Source organism: Drosophila montana, unplaced genomic scaffold (genome assembly GCF_035044405.1).
Source record: "Drosophila montana isolate Dmon_TW-CO22-7 unplaced genomic scaffold, ASM3504440v1 contig_2668_1, whole genome shotgun sequence".
Taxonomy (NCBI): domain Eukaryota; kingdom Metazoa; phylum Arthropoda; class Insecta; order Diptera; family Drosophilidae; genus Drosophila; species Drosophila montana.
In genome coordinates this window covers 370,138-395,708 of record NW_026997535.1, presented here as the reverse complement: position 1 = coordinate 395,708, position 25,571 = coordinate 370,138, and the positions used below count along the sequence as shown (strand labels likewise).

The 25,571-nt window shown below is 39.2% G+C and overlaps 1 protein-coding gene and 1 long non-coding RNA gene across 2 annotated transcripts; one reads left to right on the top strand and one right to left on the bottom strand.

Annotated features, from left to right (window-relative positions):
• Positions 1-1,117: 1,117 nt before the first annotated feature.
• Positions 1,118-24,704, top strand: bma (SCY1-like protein bma). The gene is made up of 19 exons (XM_064683835.1): positions 1,118-1,158; positions 2,509-3,619; positions 3,713-3,838; positions 4,722-4,820; positions 6,312-6,464; positions 6,573-6,693; positions 6,784-6,879; positions 6,986-7,131; positions 7,535-7,665; positions 10,049-10,163; positions 10,485-10,630; positions 11,943-12,096; positions 12,842-13,018; positions 13,088-13,160; positions 14,158-14,294; positions 14,388-14,601; positions 16,917-17,170; positions 20,719-20,868; positions 24,354-24,704. Exons 1-19 carry the CDS (start codon positions 1,118-1,120, stop codon positions 24,378-24,380), a joined length of 3,471 nt encoding a protein of 1,156 aa, XP_064539905.1. The 3' UTR covers positions 24,381-24,704.
• Positions 10,904-11,266, bottom strand: LOC135429602 (uncharacterized). The gene is made up of 2 exons (XR_010436429.1): positions 11,214-11,266; positions 10,904-11,146 (listed from the first exon to the last, which is right to left on the bottom strand). It is a non-coding gene; the product is annotated as an uncharacterized LOC135429602 (long non-coding RNA).
• Positions 24,705-25,571: the final 867 nt, after the last annotated feature.

The window sequence follows — 25,571 nt, the reverse complement described above, 5'->3', positions numbered from 1 at the left end:
AGAAGCATGAGTGAAAGCTGGATAATACATGCATGCTAATGTACAGCAAGGTCTATTTCGACTAGTAACATAGAATTGGTTGAAATCCAGAATTGTGATATAACCCCATAGCGTTTATGTCAAAAGTAGCTAAAATTAGGTATTTGGCGGTACGAGTCGAAAATGGTATAGCATTTCCAAATCGGACCCTGTTTTCGCGAGGCATTATCACATTTGTATACTGTAAGGTGTTATCTGTTATCAGAGTGAGGATCGGGGGCTCATAATATAACAATAATTTAAGGTTACAAGTAGTTTAGTTTAAATATAGGCACAGGTAGTAGATGATACATATGGCGTCCTATGTTAATTTAGTTTAGTCTACTCTAGGTTCTTATTTGATAAGCGAACGATCTGCATGCTGACACTAAAGACTTGATGTACTAGATCTGTTGGGTAGGTCCCTTTAAGTCTTCTTCTTATTCGCCTCCTTAACAGGTTCCTTGCCAGGACGTTAGGGTGATTGTGAAAATAGCTAGCTCGCTGTTTAAAAGTAGTAGAAGATCTGTGGCCCAAATTCGATGCTCCGGAAAGTATGCAATGAATTCTGAATATTTGGTATCCTTTTATTTCTCCTAATCTTCCAATATTCTATGTGCAGCTAATTATTTTTTATTAATTAATAGTACATTTAATTATTATTGATTTCTTTGAAAAACCTAGTTATTTAAATAGGAGAAATTATACATAAAACATACTCATAATTAGGTAGTGAAATCAGTCACTGACAAATGTTCAAAGTTAGCTGTGGATTGGAGCATTATTGTTGATTTTAAATTTTGTTGATTCTCAAAATATAAGTCTGCTTAACAAACTCTCAGTTTTGGAGATGTTTGAGCGAGAATTGGGACACGTCGAGTTGCTTTCTCTTCAGTTACCATATTTATAAAAATTAAATATAAATTTGTAGGGTCTTACGTTACTTTTATGTAAAACCCAATTGGTTTTCCGGCTTACCGGCTGAACCAGACCTTATGCAGGTGTAATCCACGTGAATACACGTCGTGGGTTTATTGATTCAACGTTTGAAGTTCAACACTCGCTTATGGCCCATAAATATTTAAGCCGAATTGTACTTATGTTCATTGGTTCCGGCTTTAAGCTTCAAATGCTGACCTAGTAAGTTGTGTTTTGCCTCGTCTGCCTGCCTGCCTGCCAGTATGTCTATCTGTCTGTCTGTCAGCCCCTCTGCTGCTGCCTTCGGTGTGCTTTTAGGCGCTCTGCAAGCTAGCTGCTGTCTCATAATTTATTTATTTTGCCATGAAGTCAAAATGAGACGCAATGCCAAAGAAAGCGCCAAGTATTTGTACTAAATAGTTTAACGTTTGCCCTGAAATTTATTTTGGCCACGTTGCTCTTTCGGCATTGCCTTTGCCATTTCCAGAGTCTTCCCAAGTCAATTTGTGGCCATCAGTTGGGCTCAGACCCTCTGACAGATGCTCAACTACTCGGAAGCAAACAAAAATGTTACATACAGGTGAGCGCAGCGGGTCGGGAGGGGGGAGGCGAAGAGCAATCAGTCTGAGTCTGTGCACAGTGACTGCAATAAGTAAAGTACGCCACGTATTTACACTCAGAAACTTTTGACACATTGAATTGCATTTAATTTAAATTTGGCCAATTGCAAATTAAATATGCAAATACGTAAAATGTTTTTACTTTTTAAAGTAATTAATAAAGAGATAATGCGCTTAAGCACATTTTCATAAAATTATGAACCAAACAACACACACGTACACACACGTACACACACACACAGACGTACAGTCAGACACACAATTTGAATTGCGCTCGGAGCTCATTTAACTTTTTAATTGTGCAGTTTTGTGTGAAGCTGACGGAAGAATGACATAAAAAACGAAAATAAATTTAAGTAAAGTCAGACCGGCAATAAGCGCATTAATTGCCAGACCAAAATAAGTGAGAGCGTTGAAAGCAAGTATTATAAGGACTATAATATACCCTCGAAATGAAAGTAACTATTTAAATAACAAAAATCGAATTTATAGATAAATATATAAGCGGAGTCCTTTAACTATTGAATGGGGTATCTCAATGTGTTGGTAAGAGTGAAACTTTTGCCCTGAGCTTTGAATATATTTTTAAATATGCCATTAACAATTTTTTAATATATCAAAAAGGAGTATCAGTTGTGTCCTGCAAATATACCAATTTTTAAAAAAAAATTATATATATAAAAAAAATGTAAATAAATCGATATTTGGACATTTTGATATGCAACAACAACTATCATCGATATACCCCATTTTGGAGCATGGAACAGGGTGCATGAGTTGGTTTTCGAGTGACTGCGCTGTGAGTCTAGCGCGCCTCAGCGACTCGGCGACTGGGCGGCGCGTGTGGGGCATGTGAAGTGACCGCAATTAAAAGGAAATTATGCGTTCTTTCTTTATTTGCAGCGCTGCGGCTTGAGCTTTAGTTATAACAGCTGGCTGTTGCGGTAAACAGTGGGTGCGACACGTTAACGGTAACTGGTGCTGGCATTGGAACCGGAAACGGAAGTGCTCATAGTCGGCTGGCGGTGCACAGTGCGGGCAGCAACACGGCAACAACGGCGGCCAGAATTTTTTCACGTTTGGATAGCGTCGAGGAGGTGCAACGCAGTCGCAGTGGCAGCGCTGTTGGAATAACGCCCGGCGGTGGTGCAGTGGCAGCGGCAGCGGCAGCGGTGGCAGCGGGTTCACCAGCCAGAACTGGCCAGCAGCAGCAGGCTCAGGTCGGCGGTGTCTACGGCAGTGTGGGCAGCGTGGGCAGTGTGGGCAGCGTGGGTGTAGGTGTGGGCGGTGTGGGTGTGGGTGCAGGCGTGGGCGTGGTACCCGGTACAGGAGTCGGCATCGGCGTGGGCGTGGGCAATGCAGCAGGGGCGCGTAATCGCAGCGCCAGCACAATACTCGAGCCCGGTCAGAGCGGCACGCTAGGTGGCAGTCAGGGAGCGCACACGCGCAAGTATTCCGGTGGCGGCGGTGCAGGTCTGCTCGCTGGCGACGTGAATGGCTACGGAGACAACGCGGCGACTGCGAAATGCGATACATATAACGGCGTGGGAACGGGTGCTGGTGTTGGTGTCGGTGTCGGTGTTGGTGTTGGTGTTGGTGTCGGTGTCGCAGGCAGAGGCATACCACAAGAGAGAAGCTCAATTGGATCAGTTAATGTGCCAGTCACAACAGTCAGCAGCTTGGGAATAACGCTCCGTGAACGTTTATCTAGCGTCAGCGGCGCATCATCAGCAAGTGGAGCGTCCGGCGAGGCTGGCGTGTCGGCAAGTGCTGGCGGTGCAGCTAGCGGCTCAGCGCCAACAATAGGCGGCAGCAGCAGCGTGCCACATTGCAAGCGTCAGGGCAGCTTTTCGAATGTATTCTCAAAGCTAATCGATGGTACGTCCGCTGGCACAATGTTCGCCAAGTTCAAAAGCGCCAACGTGGCGGCCGCCACATCCACACAGAATGTCGCCGAGGGCAATCCCATAACGCAGTACTTCGAGATTGGCAAGCCGGTGGCCTCAGCCGGGCCAGAGCTCATCTGGCGCATACACGATGGCTATCGTAAGAGTGACAACAAGGTGAGCGCGCCCAACAATCTGTTGCTCCTCCCAACCCCATCCCCAGCTCCAGCCCAGTCTAGTGTAACGCAAATACCCCTCCTCTATCCATAGGAATGTTCGGTGTTTATATTTGAGAAAAAGGTGGCAGAGAAACTGCACAAGCCGCGCCGCAAGGAGACCATTACAGAGCTGCTGAAGAGCTCGGTAAAGACATTGGAACGCTTTCGTCATCCCAGGGTGAGTGTGCACATTTAAAGGGTATATAGCCATGCATATACTATTTTGAAATCTCTTTAACAAGCAGTATATAGTAAAATATATTTTTTAACAGTATTGTATTTATATAAAAGAATTTATGTCAAATATTTTCAAGAAATTTACCAAAAATATTTCTTGTTCATAATTGATTTCAAGTTAAGAGTAAACATAAACGTTAGACCGAATAATATCAGTCTAGAGTAGCCGACTAGTAGCCTACTCTATCTATAGGCTAAGACTATCTGCTTGCTTAATAGTTTGGAATAAATGACTTTAAACGAGGAAGAGAAGACTCCGATCAGAATACTCTGTACGGCTTGCTGTAATCATCACAGGGCACCCGGAAAGGTTCATGCGCCTTGCATAGTTAGTTTAAACAAAATTTAGTTTTAAAATAATAATACCAGAAGTTTAATTGGCTAGTCTAACCAGAATAGACGATTAAACCCTTAATCAACCTATGAATAAATATTACACCAAGCATAGTTCTACATTCTAAGTTCTTAACTCACATAATCTCAGACAGAACTTGACTAGATTAACTTCATTTTTGATGCTGACCAAGAAGATGCCTTACTTTACATGACTTGCACAAAAATCACGATACCCAATTGCAATGAGTGCAGGATATGACAAGCATAGAAAAAAGAGTTCATGTAGATAAGCAGATTATGCGAAAAATAAATATATATTTTGTAATATTGGTATTCAAATCTGTATCCATACGTTAGCCTATGTCTACAATGTATCTTTATGTATGCCTTTGAGGATAATACACATTTCTTAAATTACGTTTACACAATTTGCTTGCTCTCATTTGCCTTATATTGTCCAATATCCATTTGATCTCTCTACCCAACAGATACTTCAAATCTATCATACCGTCGAGGAGAGTGCGGATACGTTGGCCTTTGCCGCAGAGCCCATTTTTGCCAGCCTTTCAAATGTGCTGGCCTTTCATGTGAGTTGTTTTTGTTGTTTGGTTCAGTTCACAGTTTTCAGCTCTCAGTTGTGTTCAGTTGAGTTCGGTACTCTGCCGGCTAGCTGACCAACAGGATATGCAATTTTCGGTGTCGCCCTCTGCTCCATTGTGAATTTGGCTTCGTTTTTAGGTTCTATGCCTTTTCCTGGCAGCTGTTTCAATCAAATGTTGTTGTTGCTGTTGTTGTTGTTGTTGTTGTTGTTGTTGTTGTTGTTGCTGCTGCTGCTGCTGCTGCTGCTGCTGTTCTTTTTTGCGTTCGGTTAAAGTTTCGTATGGCAGCCAGTCAACTGCATAGTTTGGCTTTCGGTTCAAGTGCCAGGCAGCACAGCAATGTGACGTATGCATAAAGCAACCACACGCCCACACACACACACGCGCCCATACTAGCCAACACACACACGCACACAAATACAACTAAATTGAATTATACTGCGTGCTGGTAGAGTTTACGCTGTGGAGATTGAGTCAATAAAATGATTCGTTTTACTTGCAAAGCTCCGAAATTGATACGCACACACACAGTCACACATACATATAGTGAAGTTTGCGCTCTGTGCTTTGTTTTTGCGAGAACAACCCAAAACTGGCAGACAATATTTTAGTTTATTGAGGTGCACACAACAACGACAACAAAAACAACAACAATAGCAATAGCAAAAAGTAAAAAAGAACCAACGCAATTCCAACAAAAGTCGAATCGAGTTAAATTACATTGAAAATTGCATGGGTAAAACCCAAATTGTTTTACAAACTAAACAACATGTTCAAGAATAATGGAACGAAAACACAAACAAGAAGTCAAAGTTGAATTTTGTGAAGTATTTGTGCACGACAATTACATATAACTATTTGTCAGAAGAGGCAAACAATTAAAGAGCTCTTCAGTTAAATAACCACACAGAACTAAGACGATTAAAGGCACTTTTGTTGAATTTAAGAAAGGGGAAAAAAAAGAAAGGAAAAACTTGTTCAAACTAAAGTCATTGCTTAAAGCAATAAATAAAGAGTTTTAATTATGTTAAAGTTTAAATGAATTCAATTTTGGATAGACAGATCCTACAGTTCCTTAGTCTACTCTGTCTCTCTCTCTCCCTCTAGAAAGTCAAGCTCCAGTAATAAGGCAACTAATGCCGTTTCCATGCCAAAACTACAATATAAACTAGAAAAATTATAGTCCCACAAAAATCCAGCTATGCACAAGCTTTCACAAGCTACTTTAAGAGCTACATTTGCCACATGTTTCTGCACCTTAATTTCTTTATTGTCTGCAAAGTTTACGACTTCATGACATAGTTATTTTACCCGCTGGGAGGCTGCGAGAAAAGTGAAAAGAAAAATGCGAGAAAAATTGAAAAAGCAATTGCCATAAAATGCAAACAGAGCGTTATTTTTTTTTTTTTTTGGGGTGGGCTGGGCGGTTTGTTGGAGGCTACGTGTCTGCCAATTCTTATGCGGCACGCTGTCTTGCAGGAGTCGAAAACCTATGATAATGCCAGCGTGGCGCCAGCAGCGGGTGGCGGGACGCCACAGACGCAGCCAGCAGCTGGGGCGCAGCCCCAAAGGCCGCCGCATGCAAAGGAATACAATTTCTTGGATATGGAGCTCAAATATGGATTCTTGCAGGTAAAGCAAACAACTCCATTCGAATGTGTGGTCCACTCTATGAGAGACAGACTGTGTATATACATATATATATATATTTTTTTTTTTGTAACGCTTTCTCGTTTCCAGCTAACGGAGGCTTTGTCCTACTTGCACTATTCCGGTCACGTAATTCATCGAAATGTGTGTCCATCTTCTATACTAATAACCAAGCGGGGCATTTGGAAGCTGGCTGGCATGGAATATGTGGGTGAGTTTCAATTGAAATGAATGCGAGTGGCCGGCCACTCGATTTGTATTCATAATTCTTTTCATTGCTGTTGTTGTCGTTGCTTTGCAGAAAGAATGAATGAGACTGATTTGAATAGCTCAATTCCGTGCCCACCATGGAGCAACAGGGTATCAAAAATGGCACAGCCCAATCTGGACTTTATGGGTAAACAATGCGTGACCATTAAACAAATATCAACTCCCAATTTCAATAAAAGAAAAAACAAACTGAAATCCAATACAACTCTCAATTACAATTCATTGAAATCTAGCGCCCGAGACGCAGACGACCTCCAAATGCAGCCTGCTGAGCGATATGTTCTCCCTGGGCATGGTCATCTGTGCGGTGTACAACAATGGACGACCACTTATACAGGCCGGCAACTCTACATCCAACTATGCCAAGCAATTGGAATCGGTAAGAGTCTCTCCTAGCTAAATTAAGTTGCCGCTTGAGCCCGCGGCCAGATCCGAAGCCAAGTAGCAAGTGATGCGGCTGGGGTAAAGTTTTTTGTTGTGCTGCTGTAATTAGATTCGCCGCTTTGTCAAATGCAAATGTAATCAAAAGTCCACTTGAAACTCTAATTATTCAGCCAGGTGCTGAAGCTGAAGCTGTAGCTGATGCTCCAGATGCCTCCGGCCATGTCATTAAAACTTTTGGCCCCATTCAGCCAGACTTCAAGTGTTTGCGTCCAATGTTGTGGCCAAGTTTGTTGTTGTTGCTTCGCTTTTTCTTTTTTTTTTTTTTTTTTTTGGTCATCTGGCTTCAGTTGTCGTCGTATATCATGGACTGCTCTTGAGTTTTCTCTTACCTTTTCCAGCTGGATGACCATGTGCATAAGCTAATGCCGCGGCTGCCCATTGCTCTGCAGGAGGCGACATCGCGCATGGCCAGCCGGGATCCGACAGCGCGACCCACCGCTCAGTTGCTGCAGCTGATCAAATACTTTGTGTGAGTAGAAAACTAGCTAAATTGGCGCAGTCACCGCCCCTGACACCGACACCGATACCGACACCGATCCCGCCCCCTGCTCAACTGTCGCATATCTGCTGCAAATTAATTAACTTTTAACTAAACGCAAAGCAAGCAAAAGAAAAAGCGACAGCAATTTGCGCAGTTTTAGCAGAAAGTTTTTTGTTTGAGTTTCAAATGAAATTGACACCTGTTAAAAACACGCACACACACACACCCCCCTGACAAACACACAGACAAACAAGACACGCAATCTCTAAGCCAATTTGTACATGTAGCTAAAATTCAATTGAAGCATTTACTTTTACCTAACCAAGGACACAAAGCACACTCACACACACAGACTCCACGCACACACAGACACCACACAGCCACACGCACACCTTAATTACGTCTGTTTGGTAAATGAAAGCGGTAATCAGGCTTGAAAGACACAATGCGAATCTCTTGAGCTGATTGTGAGTAGTGGAAAGCGAACGAAGCGCTACGCTCTGTTCCATTACATTGCGGAGAGCGGCGGATTTATGACGACAGCATCTGCTAGGCAGACCGCCAGGAGGCTCCATCTGCCTGGCGTGGTGGAGCCTCCATTCAGATGCGGCAGAAAAAAATAATATAAAACTCGCAGACTGCTAGGCAAGCAATGCACAGTGGGCTGTATGTGCACAAAACTGGGTAGAAATTTCACTTTTGATTGAAGGTATACAATTGAAAGAAAAACATCGAATTAACATCGAAAAACATTACATAAGGTTTTGCTTAAAATATTGAAGAGAAGATATTCGAGAGCTAACAAAAAAAATTAACATAAAATTGTCAGACCTAGAGAATATATTTTTTTCGGATCATATAAAATATGGGGAATCTAGGTATACAAATTACGACCAAAAAGGTTAAGTAAAGAAAGTTTAAATGGTTTATTTGAATACATATAATACAAATATAGGCTACTCTTGCCGGCATAAAGAAGCTCTGAAATCTTAGACAAAAAATCATCTAGTAAATACAAATATAATAGTCTGCCTACGATAACAACATCTATTCCCAGGACACAGTATCGAAGATAGATAAATATTTTATTGATACATCTCAGTCACATTTTCAGTTAAACTATATTTGCTAGTAATACTATACCATTCAATTATATTTAACCCATTTGGAAATGCATTCAATTGAAGTGCAATTGTACCACTGTGCGACGAGCTGTGCTTAGACAAACTGAAAGTCACGGCCGAGGCGTTGGCGGCTGGCGGCTCACAAAATCTTTTGCTTGGTAAAACTGAGTGTCATACGCCCCCTCTGCCGCCCCCTTGCCGCCCAGAAGCCAGTCAGCTAGACTGTCAGTCAGTTAGTCGCTTGTTGGCAGCACTTTGAAGTTCATTTAAATGTTATCAACGTATTCTGTGCGTTTTTTAGCTGCGCTTGCAAATAACTCAACCAGAACTCCCCAGTTCGTGCCGCGGCGCTTATGCTGAATTTGTTGCCCGGGGCTAATCAGCCGGGCCACAGGGGCAATGCTGGTGGCATCTTATACAGTGGCACTTTGTGTGCAACGGGGCGCATACGCAATGTGATTTAAGGCCGCGCTCATTGTTTAACCAAGCGCAGTTTTATATTGCAACCAATGCCAATGCACATTATTTAACTGGTTTTCAACTTTTATGGCTATTTTTGAATTACCCGCAACGGCAACGCTCCAATGCCGGGTAATTCAAATTTTGTGCCGTCTGCGCACTACGATAAAAGCTGATGCGGGGCTTAGTGGGGAGGGGAGAGGGTGGGGGTGGTGAAAATAAAAGCGCACGAGTGAAAGGTAAACAGTTTTTGGTAATTAAGCATCAGCCAATTATATTTCCATAACAATAAAAACGCATTTCTATAAACATTTCACACTTCAGTAGCGAAAACTTTGCCCGCAAAAACAACTGAAACGCGCATAAAATTTTCTGCTTAATCCTGTGTTATATTCATGCACAACTATAGATATGTGTATATACATATGTATGTATGTGTATTTGCCACAATTGTTTTAGGGATTATATTCATTTTCGCCCGAAAAGTTTTCAACAGCTTTTACAATGGGTTCCCGAAAGGGATTAAGTGCCAAACAAATTTATTTAGATGTCAAAGTATAATTAAAGTAAGCACAAAAAGAAAAATGCTCATGAATTAAATTTTAACAGGTGCTAAAAAGCATCAAGTACCTTTTGTTAAGTACAGGGTATGTGAAAAAAAAAACATTTGCGTAAGGCATTTGTTCTGTTTTGTGGCTAATAAATGTGACATTGTTGGCGAGTGTTAATAAAATGTCTGTCATTCTGTATTTAATTTTGATGGACTTTTCTTGTTTTGTATCATTTAGCGATCCGGCTATTAATGCGTTGAAATTCCTCGACGTGGTCAACATGAAGGACACACAGCAGAAGTCGCAGTTCTATAAGACCACCTTGATAGAGGCCATGCCGCTGATACCGCGCGTAAGTATCCCCAAAATAAAGAAAAAGAAAAAAGCGTTCGCACCGGAAACGGATGTTGGCCAGCTTTACGGACGCGTCGTCGTCCATTTTTGGTTTTCTGCTCAGCTCTGTCAACGCATTCATCATTAATGGCATCAAGTCGAGCACTTTGCAGCCCCCAACAACAGTTTGCAAATTACGTGCTATTTTATGACAGTTGCAAAACTGTCGCCTGCCATTTGATTTCCCTGGCAGAGGCGCCAGGAAGCGCCATTGTCTGACCAATTGGAAGGCCATCAGCTACTTGGCCGTTATTCCTTATAACTATTGTCGCTCTTGCAGAAACTCTGGTGGCAGAACCTGTGGCCCATGCTCAAGTCGGAGATTAACAATGGCGAGGTGCTCGCCGCGGTCCTTCAGCCCGTGATGCTCTTCGTTCAGGAGGCAACGCATTCGGAGTACGATGCCCTAATGTCGGCCACAATGAAGTGAGTGTCATGCGCTCATTATGCGCCCATTTACACACACCCACGCACACCTCACACCCACACACACACACACACTGCTTAGGCGATGGCTTACCGCCTACCATTTAACAGTTAAGTAGCGATGACCTTTTGTTATTGTTGTGCTAGCTATGTATATGTGTGTGTGTGTGGTTATGGCTACCACGATAGCTCCTGGGCAAGTAAACAATGGACAGTCGGCGGCGACTTCAACTTTTGTGTTGCTGTTGAACAATTGAAAAACTTTTGTGACACTTTATTTAATTTTCATGGCGTTTTATTGCGCGCACACACACACACACCTATAGGGACACCGCAGTACAGACAAGCGATGGCTCATATTGTAATTTATAGACCACAAGCTGAAGTTAAAGTTGGCGGCGTGCAAAGTTTTGTGATGGGGCCAACTATGTCAGGACTATGCGCACCTTTTGTGGCCTGGTCGCCGCCTGCCAGGCATCTATAAATTAGTAAATCGCACGGATACGGCTGCAGCTGCTGTACACAGCGAGGGGAATTGAAAAAGGCAACATCAGGTTTTTCATTTCTAGAATAATATATTTACTTTTCGATATCTCTTGACTTTTGAAAGCGTTCGCTTAGTATATTTAGCTAAAGTCACATTGTGACTAATTTATTACTTTTCCATAAAAGGAAGTTAGATTAATTTAAAATGTAATTGTTGGAATACAAAGAGAATTAGGGTGATAAAGCAGCAGATCCTTCCTATAAAAGACTCCCAATCAGCGTAGGGTGCCCCATGAAAGTTCTCACAATATATTAAATCAGTTTAAACTAAAATCCCACCAAGAAAGCAGCTCCATACGCCCTGAAAGATCAGGATAGTAAAGATAATACCATAGATTTGAGTAACAGCATTTTAAAACATAGAATAGTAATTGAGAAATTTTATACAATAGTATTGCCTCAGATATGCCTTAAAATATCTCTGATTAAATAGCTACAAAAATAACTTTTTTAAACATCGCAAAGAGCTCTCGTATTAGGAACAACTTTTGAGTTGGGCGAAAAAAGTTTTCGGACTCTTGTAAGACGCTTATTGACACTGTCATAAAAGTTGCAAATAACAACTTTTCACATTCATCTACACACAGAGAGACACACTCTAAGCCCAGCTAGTGCGACAATAATGACGCCTTTATTTGGCATCATTTTTTATACAAATATTAAATAAATGTGACGGCAACGAAACTTTTTGCCAAGTCAAATAAAAGTAAATGTATGTATATATGTATATGGTATATATTATTTTCTTTTGTGTCGCTGTCAACAGAATTGTCTATAACACACCGAAATCCATTCAGGCGAGCGTCACAATACTTGAGAACTTGCACTTGATAATTGAGAAAACGAAACCGGAGGATGTCACCACAGATATAATGCCAATGTTATTCCTTTCATTCGACGGATCCACAATTCAAGTGCAGGTAAGCACAACTTGAAGGCGTTCGCTTCAGTTTACCTGACTTGGCATAGATATGCAAATTAGTCAGGCAGCTGCAGGAAGTGAGGGAGCTTGATGGCGGAGAATGGGAATGGGAATCGAAGAGGAGAGGTGGGAATAAGGGGTTGACAAGTCAACTGAGTTGGCATTTGCCTTAGCGTTGATTGTGTAATTACAGCAGAAATTTCTTAATTAACTGTGGCACAAAGATGCCTCTTAAGCAGCTCGGTTGCCTCTTCAAATTTATTGCCTACGAAACTTCTTCTTATTTGTAATATTACCTTACGCCTGGGCTCTTAGGAATTTCAGGTAGCTTAAAATCGTTTGTAAAATTAACTAGAAGCCTCTTGCGGCATACAGATAGTTACTTGATATAAGAAGAATTTCTATTTTGAGACACTTTTTCTTCGGTATCTCTTGATTTTGTGCAGAAGTCGCTAAGCGGTATTTTACCAGACTTTTATAGCTGCAATGGAGGGGCTAAGAATAAGATGTTCTGACAGAATTCAACTTCTTGGCTAAAAAGATTGATAGCTGAATAATCAGAAGATTAGGATGTCAGAACATTCGTTGCTTATGTTTAACTCGGAGCTGATAATAGAACTAAGCAGCTGTCATAATTGCAGCTGTCTCATTGATTGATAATCTCAGAGATATCCATTACATACGTCCATATCGGATGTTCACTTATTAACATTCTTGTAATATATTAATTTCCCATCACACAGAGCGCGGCTGTTGTGGCCGTGGCCAATGTCTTTGATAGCATTGATGAGCTGTCCATTCGTCGCATGGTTTTGCCCAAAGTCAAATTGGTATTTGAGAAGAACATCACGGATCCAAAGATTGTGCAGAACGTGCTCATGTGCATTGAGCGTGTCATGGACCGCATGGAGCGGGCACAGGTGCGTTTACCAACTAACCCAGTCCCTAACAAAACCCCATTGAACTGTTGCCATGGCATAATCCTGCAGGTTATGGAGGAGGTGCTGCCCCTGCTGGCAAATGTCCGCATACCAGATCCAGATATTATCATGCGGACTGTGCGTAAGTAGAACAAACAACCTTTGCACTGGCTAACTCCAGATAAATTCAATTGATACTGACTGCAAAAAGTTAATAGAATTTTACACGCACACACACACTCATACCCAACACACAACACACACCCACATTACTATGGAAGCGACCAGCATTGTTATTGTGGAAATAAAAACTAATTAAATATCATAAAATTGAATCGGAGCCAACTGTGCGAGTGGGTTAAGGCATGTGACTGTGAGCAGTTGTATAAAACGTGCTTCTTAAATTTAATACGTTTATATAAAAAGAGTATATTGTTTTTTTTTAGTCCGCCTGTTACGCAAGATTTTATATAATTTTGCAACTTGAGACTTGAGATTTGGAATATATTTCCTAGTCAGTTATAAAGTATTGAGTTGATTTGGCTTTTATAACGTCTCTTATACCCTGAACCCACTGAAAATGGCGAAAAAGGGTATAATGATTTTGTGTTGACGTATAAGACAGGCAAAAGGAAGCATCTCCTGGCCCATTAAATATTTATATTCTTGATCAGCTTTAATAGCCAAGTCGATCTAGTCATGTCGGTATGTCTGTCCATTAGTCCGTCCGTATGTATCAACACGAAGTTCCCTGAACCTATAAGTCCTAGAGACTTGAACATAGGTCCTCTTAGTACCAGCGTAGTACAAGTTTGTTTCTGGTTTTAATGGCTAGAGTTTCCAAATATGACATTGTATTATACAATAGTATATACAGATCAAGTATCTTTCTTTTGATAAACCCCACCCTGAGGAGATCTTTCTTTGGTGCTGGTAAAACAATGTTCAGGTTATCCCCTAGTCCGGCATCTTGACTAAAATACTCTTACTTGCTTATAATATGAAATACTGAACCAACAAGTTGTTTCGCTCTGCGCAGTGCGCGAGGGTGTGTGTGTTTGTGTTTGATTAGAATTACGCAGCGAACAACAAGAACATGACAGTTGCTTAATATTAATGATATGGCATAAAATTTGCAGGCATCTACCACAAGCTGTTTGCGGACAAATCCTATGGCTTAACTGTGGAAACGATGGCCACCAATGTGCTGCCCCTGCTCATACCACACACTGTCAATCCGTCGTTGAATTTCGAGCAATATTGCTATCTGCTTGAGGTAACATATTTGACTACAAGTCAGCAAAAAATGTTCGGTAATTTGGAAATTTTGGATGGCGGTTGCCCCATGCCCCATATGTTCATATTGCAGGTGCTGCAGCAAATGCTGGAGGCCATCGATCGTCAGCAGCGTAACAAATTGAAGCTGGACAACCTATCGATGGCCTCGCCGGAGCGTCATCGCACATTGCGGCATCAGTACTCCACGGACAACATGAATGCCCCACCATTCAATATACCCAATTTGCGTATTGATCAGCGCAAGACGTCCAGTGCCGAGGATATGGCACGCAAGAATTCTGGTGGTAAGTGGAAAATCCAACAAGTGTGCAGATGTGCCAGCTGCTGCTGCTGCTGCGAGGAGGGGTATGACAGGTAGGACAGGTAGGCGTGGTAGTTGTTGATTGCATAATGAATAATGAGCTTAGCCGCAAGAGCAGCTTAATTGAACATTTTCATTTGAATTTCCATTGGGGCTTTCCATTTGATATCCATGGTACGTGACAGTTTAGCAGGTCGGCCGCCTAATCAGACCGTGTCCAGGAGCGCTCACTAATTTGTCAAACCGAAAATGAGCCGTGAGCAGCGGCATTTAATTGTGTTATGCAAATGAAAATTGGAAATTAAAACGAAAATGAAAATTATAATCAAAGCCAGCGAGGCGGCTGCCCGCAGCCCGCAGCCCGCAGCCACACGGTAGCCGGTAGCGGAGGCGGAGGCGGAGGCGGAATCGGGGATTGGGACGTGCTACCTGCACCTGCAACACTTAATGAACTTTCAACCTTAACGATGATTTATTATGATGTCCTTAATCGCTTGTAAACACAATGTCACGGCCTTTGGGCGTGCGTGTGAGAGTGGGGCAAACTTTTAATTTGACGCAAATGCACGAGTTGGATGCAAGTCAAAAAGTAGCTCGGTTTTTCGCACCCGCCTCACATTTCACGGCCCGTTGCAATGCCAATGAGACAAACGTGTCTGTGTGTGTGCGGCTTTCTCTCTGGTAAATTACGTGAGCCAACTGCATATTGCAAATTGACATGTTGTTGCCACGCTTTCCACTCAACTGCAAAGAGATTGGCTGCTGCAGCAGCAAGTGGCAAGGGGCGCTGCGGCAAGGCTGCGGTTTTTGTGGTTAACAGTAAACAAATACAATATGTTTACGATATATGGCCTAGCCGTGTATATGTCTGGGCCTTGTGTGTTTTACACGCTGTAGTTCGCCTGCTATCATAAACACATTCAATATTAACGCTTCATTGCATATGTTTTTGCGCTATTAAGTATACGCCTGGCTGGTTTCGTTCAGTTGGATTTTTAGCGTATATTTCATGAAAAGCTGAATTGATTTGCGAAAAGTAGTCTTATTTGCGGTATTTCAAGTTGAAATCCGGGCAAAACATATTATCTTGGAGGCTATGCAGAGACTTGATTGGGGCACTTTGCAGGCGGGTTATTAAGATTATATATATCTTATATATCTTAGGCAAAAGTGGTCATGGGATTAAAATGTTACTTAAGTCATGGACAAAATAAAATAAATAATAAATATAAATAAAGTAAGGATATCTAATACCATTGTAGACATTTGCAGATGTGTGAGAATAGAGAAGCTCGTAAATGCTGAGTTTGAAGAAAAATTATCGTGCAAACAAAATAGAGCATTTTGCCATACCAGACCGATCGTTCCTATGACAACTATAAGCTATATAAACTCGGCTGTTAATGCTGATTTGGAATATATGTTTATATTTTATGGGTTCGGGGACGTCTCCTTCTATGCGTTACACACTTCATGAGAAACTTATAATACCCTCTATAAGGGTATACAAAACAGAAGTAGAATTCGATTTGTATTCATTTATATTTGCCGCATGTGCTGCACAAGCAGAGCCAACAAATGAACAAGAAGTTCAACAAGTTTCTCCGATAAATGTCAGATAGATTTTTACACTGAAAAAATAAATTGATTTTTATTTAAGCGAATAAACGCATGTTGATATGGTTAACTTGTAATTTAACAAAGTGAAATTATTGAGAATATGTTTAACACAAAAAGGAGATTCGTATTAAGCAGAATTTTATTGATTTACCTTTCGCATTGAAGCGCGTTATTTTCTTTAGTAATTTTACGAATTTTTGGGCGTTCATAATTGAATTTCATGGGAAAGCACAATTTTTGTGAACGCAATTTCTGAATTAGATGGAAATGCCACAGTTGCAGCTCACTGTGTGCAAACAGTCAAGTTAATAACTTTTGATGCAAATTGCCAGCTGCATCAGCAGCAGAGGCAGGCGGCTTGGCTGGGGGCCGAGTGGGGTGGGGTGGGGTGGGGTACAGGGTGGGTGCAAGGTGCACAGGTACGAGTCACATGCAGCAGCCGCCGCAGCTGCAACCGCAGATTGTGCGTTTGTCCTTGACAATGACAGCGGAGCGAATGCACACACACACACAGACAGAGACAGACATGACATTGCCACACGTGGCCACATACTGTGGCAGGCACTGTGCTGCCGAATTGTTTTGGATTGCAGAACAACACATTATTAAACCTAATTAGGTGGCCACTGTTCACGATAATTGTAATTCTGCATAATGCACCTTTGCATATTTGTCCAGGCTCTGGCATGCTGGGCGGCTGGTGGTTTGGCTGCTCGCCATCGTCACCGGATAGCAATTTCCTGCGCGTCGGCAATGTGTTTCCCAATCGACGGCTCTCGGACAACACGCTGATGACACCAAAGATACGCATCGCGCCCTCGTGCGCCTCCTCGCCGGGCGGCACACCGGGCAGCGGCCTGCCCACCCGTCGGCACTCGAGCATTGGACCCCAGGAGCGACGCGGCTCCACCATCAATTTGTCACCGCCAACTGTAAGTTGTTTGTGTTTTTGGTGCTCGCGCTTACTCGTTTTGGATTCTTGTTTATTATTATTTGTTTTGCGAGCGCAATTTTGTTTTTCTTCTTGCTTCATTTGGCATTCGGTTCAGTTTTTTTTCTCCCAGTTTTGTGCTGCTGCACTGACCCTTGCTCTCTATTGTTTGTTTGACTGCTGACAGTCACAAAGGATACTTTCGGATATTTTATTAACAAAAAATGAAAAAAAAAATCTCCCTTTAATGCGCTTTCAGTTTTTCTGTTCCTTTACAATTGACTTTTCGAGTTCTTTTCCCCTGCCTTTATAATCGAGTTTTACTTTTCAATTTGTATTTACCCATAGCGCCTAGCGAGTAGCATATATAGCGTATTTAACAGTACAACAACAAAGTACAGTTGTCATCACAAAACTAAAGCTACAGCTATTTAACTTTAACTATAACAACAACAAAGCCGCTCAGCATTGCGCACATCTTGAGAACAACATGAACATGAGAAACATGCCGTTCTATATTATAATAATTATTTTAATTTCTATTTTATTTCCATTATATGATTATGAACTATTTTGTATGTTTATAAATACTTATGATCAGCTCATTTCCCGCAATGAATGATAAGAAGAAGATAACCAAAATATCAATTTGCCAAAACGCGCTAACACACGCTCTTTTATCTTATCTTCACTCTCCCGCCCCACCATTCGCTCGTCTCAACACAATTAAAATATCTAAAAAATAAAAATAAAACAACAACAAAACACAAAACAAATGTTGTCGCCGTCGCCGTTGTGTTTCTTTGCAACTTTCCTTCGCTTTCCTATAAACATGTGTATATATAAAACATATTATATATATATATATACATATACCATATATAGTACGGCGCTCGAGGTAGCTCTGGATCGAGTCTATCGGTGCCCTCCACCTCAGCCTATGTTGTAAGTCTAAAAAACACAGAAGTGATTTACAAATTGATATTCATATATTGTGCAACAAAATAATAACAATTACAACAACAACAACAATAACAACAACACGCTGTGCTTGGGTCCATTTGTAGTTGTGCAGCATCCATATTCAGAGAGAGCAACGAAATTGTCTTGTGGTGTTTGTTAATTGTTCTTGTTTTCATTGTGGTTGTTGTTGTTGTCGTCGTCAAGCAGTCAACATTTGCACGACATCAAACTCAACTTTGTACACAACTTCACACACACACACACAGCAACACGCACACATTGGCGCACGCACACATATTCATACACGAACGGCTGCTAGCAAAAGTATTTAGTTGGCCCCGAAATGTATGCTACGGTTTTTGTGTGTGTCCCCAAATATGACGGCCGGAAGTCGCTCGCTCGTACCAACTTGTTTCTGGCGCTCGCTCTCGCTCTCACTCTCTGTCTCTCTCTCTCTGTATCTCTGTTTCTCTTACTCACAAACTGTAAAACTTTTGCTCTTATTGAACATGTGCAACCGCAACTTGCAAGTCAGTTTTGGATATGAGTTTGAATTTGAATTTGAATTTAAAGTTGCATTTGAACTGTTGCCTAACTAGAATCTACAAATCGTATGCTGCCTGTCTCGTTCTGATACTCTCTGTACTTACCTTGACGTGCTGCCTGAATGGAAAATGTAACAGCAACAATTCGGTTTGATTGTTTTTTATTTACTTATTATATTTTTTCTTTTTCATTTATATTTGTTGCCTTCTGTCTATGTATTGAACTTTAACTAATTTGCAACTCTCTTCATTTACATTTTGTACAGTCATTTCTATGATTGTTGTTTCCGTATATATTCAAGAGGCTGTTCTCTTGCCTCTGTGGGCGTGGCAGGCCTTCAAACTGGCTGCTTATGCTAATGCAGTGTATATGAAAACGTTGACATCAACTGTTTGTTTGTGTAAATTCGAAACTTGACTTTTTTATTCTTTGTTCTTTATTTTGTATACGTTGTTGTGAAAATTTTGCATTTGTACATATATAAATATATATATTTGAAACCTGTTGAGAATTGTTATGTGAATGCAAAGGAGCCGTAAGTAAAGGTCAAATCAATACAAATTTCAAGAGGGTTTTTCTTCTGTGTGTCAACGTCGCTGGTTTCTAAAATGTGCATCGATTCTGTACTTTTTGCCGTAATTAAATGTATTTAAAATATTTTTATAAATTTAACACTTGCCTCGAAACAAGGCGAAATTTCAATTTGTATACTTGATGTTTCTGTACTATATATGAAGTCTTTATGTCTTTATGCTAAACTTGTACAAAATGAAGTTAAAAATAATTTATAAAAAAACAACAAAACAAATGGCGAATAGGAATTTGGAACACATTAAACACGAATGAAGCAGACATCCCACACATCCAACAATCCGAAGAATAAATAATTCGAAATAAAATATTGTTTAACTTAACTTATTCATTAAATGTCCCGATCGTGCTCAGTTGTTGATTTGATTTTGTGTTTGTTTTTGTATTTGTATTTTCTTGTAATGTTGCTTTGTCATTTCGACTGGTATATAAAACCAACACATACACACACTCGCTACACAAATACCATCACACAGAGCTATACATAAAAGTTTGAGTGTATTTCTAATGTTTGTGCTTTTTTCCCATTGCTGTTACTGAACTTCTCGTTAAGCGCGCATTTCACGCTGTGGACTACCCATACCTCAAATCATATAGAGCTGCTACCCACACACACACACACACACACATTACTATGCATATATGCTGTATTTATATCATGTGTGTATTTTCGTTTTCCCATTCCATGTACGAACAAAAAATATATATACATATAACTATATCGAAAAAAAAAACAAACATAAATCGAATAAATTAATACAATTTGCAGCTTGCACGGAGCATGATCGTGAGTACACGTTTCATTATTTCGGATTTTTTCAATTGAATTTTATTTGAATTTCGCATCTGCTCTCTGCTTTTAACTATTCACCACACACACACACACATTCACACACGCACACGCACTCAGACATGTGTATGCTGATGTTAAATTTTTATGTTAATGTAATTTGTATTTTGCGTTTGAAACGGCGCCCATCCTAACCAAATTTGTGCTCGCTGCGCGTTCTAATTGGATTCCATGTACATACGCGTACTCGATTGATTCATACCTGTTTACTAAGTATTCACTTAATATTCATATATATTTATGCTACAGAGTTTGCGCTGTGCTTATTCCTGGCTGTTGATTGGGCTCGATGCGAGCTCCATTATTTGATTTGTTTGTTCGATTGTTTGTTTGTTCGTTTGTTCGTTTGTTGCATACTCACATGTCCCGTGTATCAGCTTTGGTAAACACTCATTCACTCAGCTCAGCTGCTATTTAGGCACACTCAAAACTAACAACACTTTGTAATTTATTCAAGCACGAAAAACAAAAAAAAAAAAAAAAAATGAATAAGAACAACTCTTCAGATCGCACAGCTCGCAACTAAAATGAAGCGCCCATGGTGACAAGCTTTAACTAATCTTCCAAAGAAATCTCCTTTATTGTACTCCCAAAAACAGGGTGGCTCCATGCCCAACACATCGAGCAGTGTACCATTTCTGCTGTCGTCCAGTATGCAATCGATACGTTCGCGCCGTACATCGACTGTGCTGTCATCGGGTCCACTCGGCTCCGGTTCGGGCCTGTTGCAACAGTTGGGATCCGGCATGGTAAGACAATTAACTTCCGTATCCGGTACGGTTAGTCCGGTGCCGCTATTGCGGGTGAATGGTACGCGCAACAACAACAGCGTCCGAAAGTGTCCGTCACTCAATATAACATTCAGTCAATAATATAACCTGAACGAAATCGGCGGGGCCCAGCCTCCGGCTGATTACAACAATTACAATTACAATTACAACAATTACAACTACAACTACAGCTACAGCAATGTGCGGTACAGGGCGCAGCTACGCAACATGAATCTCAATCTGAATGCGCCAAAATAATAAAAACTAAAAAAAAACCCAATCGAATTGAGTCGAAAATTTCGAAATTGGTTGTAACATAAAAAAAAAGACAAACTGAACCAAATGAGAATATCACTAAAAGTTGTATGCAAAAATGGGGCAGAGGGTAAAATGAAGCAAATCAAATTATTATCAACATATTTACTATATACACATTTATTTATATGTGTACCTATAATTTACTATATATAGTTTAGTCATACGTACTCAACTACAATTAACAACTAACTAAAACACATTCAAGAAATGTGTACAAACCAAAAAAAAAATATGTTGTTTTTGCCAATTTTATTAACTATAGCATAAAACGCATTCGTAAGTGTACAATAAATGTTAATGTCGCATTGAAAACATATCTGATAAATCGTAACGAAAGTTATTTATCATATATACATACATATATATGTATACTATATACATATAACTAAAACTTATATTATGATTGTTATATTATCTACTTGGTAGCATATTATTATTATTATTATATGATTATTATAATTAAACCTACTTATTAGTTTTTGCTGCGTAAAATTCACTCAAAAGCAAAACACACACACAGTCACACTCACACTACACTCACATCGAAATTTGAACAAATTTTTTATTATTCAAGAATTGAATAAAAATTAATGCCAATTTTTTTGGGCTCTCATTATAAATTGTGCGCCGTGTATATTTTGAATTGAATTATTCATTACAATTGATATTTATAACTCACACAGACACAGACACACACACACACTAACACACGCGCATATTGCAATTTAAATCCCAAAATGTAGTTAAATGTGCAAACGTGATGTTAGCTTTGTTTAAATTCGTTGTCATTGTCGTCAAATCAATTGTTATTGAGAATTAGTATGTACTTAAGCCAAACAACAACAAATTAGTTAAGCACATGCTATTCTTTTGTTTTATTATTTTTTTAATGTTAAACAAATGACACTTTAGCGTAGTTAAGTTTAAGCTGACAGTTGTGACAATCGCTGCATTTGCTTTTTTCCCCCAGAAAGTGGTTTATGGCTGGGTATGCTCGATAGTTGAATGTAAATATTTAATCAATTTAATTTAAAAGTTTGTTGAATCATTTGCCTACATTTTAAGCCTTAAATTGCATGTATTTTGCTTGCAACTGATTTCGATCATTCGATTGAAACGAAGCTTTTACTATTTCAATTTGCGTTCCAAATAACATAAAAATACATATCGAAGATTTTAATCAGTTAGCTGATACTCTACCATTACTAGGTCGATTTATTAGGTGAGCGTTATTGGAATCGAGGAAAAGCAATGTTTTCCGAATGCAAATGCTCAAAATGTGGAATATGCGGCACTGTGATAAATGTGAATCATTAACTAATGCTGTACTAAAATGTGGCTGAATCCATTCGAATGTCCACACAACTAGGCAGAAATGCTAATTAAGAATCGGTAGGATTCGATTCCAAGACAATTCCTTAATAAATCGACCTCAATTTGAACAACACATTAAATGCATGCTCACGAATTTGTTAAGCTCAGTTCTTATGTCTAAACTACATTGTGATTGTCTACGAACAGCACAAGAGAAACAACTAAATACACTCATAAAACTCGTACTGTACCATATTCGTATTCGTATTCGTATTTGATATGTACTTGTATATACATATATTTATATAAATGGAATTGTTATGTATTTACTATTTACTATTTACTATTTACTTGACTTGCCATTTTACTTTCTGCCCATCTGCATTGCACAAGAATATATATATAGTACTATATATCTGGAAATACAACTAACGCAGAGATAAATATTAAAATCTATATCAACATATATATATATATCTCAAAGCGCCAAACAACTGAATATCAAGAAGTAAAGATAATGAACATAAGTACCTTTAAGTACACGGAACTTTCTACACTCGTATTTGAATGACTGACACTGAAGACGTGGTCCTCGAGCTGAAGGCGCTGCTAAACTAATTTATACTTTAAACTAAAACTAAAACTTAAACAAATAGTTAAACTACTTGCAACTAAACGTATAAACTGACTAACGATGTTGATATGCATTTGTATTTCTAACCAACTCAATTTACAATGAAATCATTGCGAATTTATTGTACTCGTAATTGCTGTTTATCTAGATTATATTCGTGAATCGTATTTTGTATAATTAATGCTATGTATTTAACGATAATGTTGCTTTGGCTGCCTTTGTGCTTGTTTTTATGTTGTAAAAAGCTTCCTCGCCCCCCTTCTCCCTTTCATACACTCTAAATATACATATGCTGTGTCCCCTTTGTGTGTGTGTGTGTATGCTTGCCTAGCTATTTGTTTGATTTTCAATTCATTTTATTTTTGCTACACACATCTATTGTTATCGTAAGTCATATATTTAAACTTCGAAATGTGCCTTAAAAGTTTAGAGTTTTCGCATTCTGTAGCTGCATACAACATATACAACAGATGCGAGAGAAATCGAATACTTTTATCAATATATATATGTATATTTATGGATAAACGTTAAGTATGCTATAAGTCGAGGAGAGTCAACCAAAAAACCCAAATATCCACACACACACACACCCCTTCCCCTCAACAGTTGTACCTTAGTAGTGGTTTTGTAGACATACACAATCAGACACAAACACATACGCACACACACCCACACACACACACACAGTCACACACACCAGTACCAATAATAGCCGTAAATAACTATCGATGTGTAGTCCAACCCAAGGAACCCGCGATTTGTAGTCGTATAATGTGTGCATGATCTTGTACCTAGTAACAAATCCCTTAAATCAATCAATCAATAAAAAAACCAAGTGCCAAGTATTTTAAACATCCTGAAAACACAAAAATAAAACCAATAATCGTTGTCCTTTTATTATTATAAATATTCTATATATATACTTGTAATAGTCATGTGTATACCCCAGTTTTCTACTCTCCACATATCTCCGGTTCCTTCGTTGTGATCCATGTACGTTTTATATTCGTATTATAATCGGTGTCAGCTACTCTAGCATACATATAATACAGCCGTATTCAGTATTTATCGGGCTATAGCCGAAATTCCCCTCTTTGTAATCGTAGTTAAAAATTAAACATCTCTCTATAGCTTATATTGAAGATCGAGTCAAAATCAAAATTGATGGCCTAATTATTTTGCAACAACTTTATTACAGTATCAACTATTCTCCGGACGTAACTAAAATGATACAAATTAAATGAATCTATATATTATATATTTTTAAAGCAATTTCGGTCCATTAATTAAACACCAATAATGAACTTATATTAGCGCTATATGTATACAGTATTTACACAATACAAACATTGTAAACGTCAGCCAAAAAACAACAAAAAAACAAAACAAAAAACAAAAAGAAATTTCAATTAATTCTAAATGTTATTAGAGAGCAAATTTGATGTCATCCGAGCAACAATTACTTAATTACAACATAAATATATAAACAATTTATATGTATTTAGAGTACCCGAAATGTGTTAAACACAGTCCAAAAGAAACAAAGAAACAAACAAAAAAACACTAAAAATATTTGCTAAATGCAATCAATATTTATATATACACTATACTCATACATATATTATATGAAATTAACTACTACCTAGGCATTGATTCATGTCGACCACATGAATACACTCAAATCTATTGCATACATACATAACATACATATATCGTATACAGAACCATATCAATATTTTTCGAATTATTTAAACTGCATATCTACTCAAAGCTTACCACATATATCTGTGTAACGACATATATTAAAATATTCTACAAGATCGGAAAACCTTTCAAATGCAACTTCCAAAATGACAAACTATCAAATCTGGAAATGATTTAAACATTAATTATGTTTTCCGATCTAAACTGAGCGCCGCTTTTCATTTGTTAATTTGCAATTGCATTGGACACTTGGAAGTGATAAGGAATAACATTTATCTACCTGCTTATATGAAGGAAATCATGTACCTAGAGCGTACCTACTTGACACCAGCCGATTCGAACAATAGAGCAATCAATATATCCATACTTTAACATTGTTATAAAGCATATAGCACACAATATTTTTGATGGCAACCAAACCAAACAAGTTGAACATTGAACACACACGATTTACGACAAATCTGGACCAAGTGTCATCCATAACTCAATCCCCCAAACAAATAACCCAAAAATGTTTAGAAAACTGCTACTAAGGTGAATACACACACAGTATCCACACAGTATCACAGTCTATACAGAGTCTCTATAGTAAGCTATTATATTTAACGGTCTGTAACTTTAACTACTTGAGTATTGTGGAAGTCAATTTGTATAGTTGAAATATATATATAGTACATCAGAGGGCAGAGTATAATTGATATACATATATCTA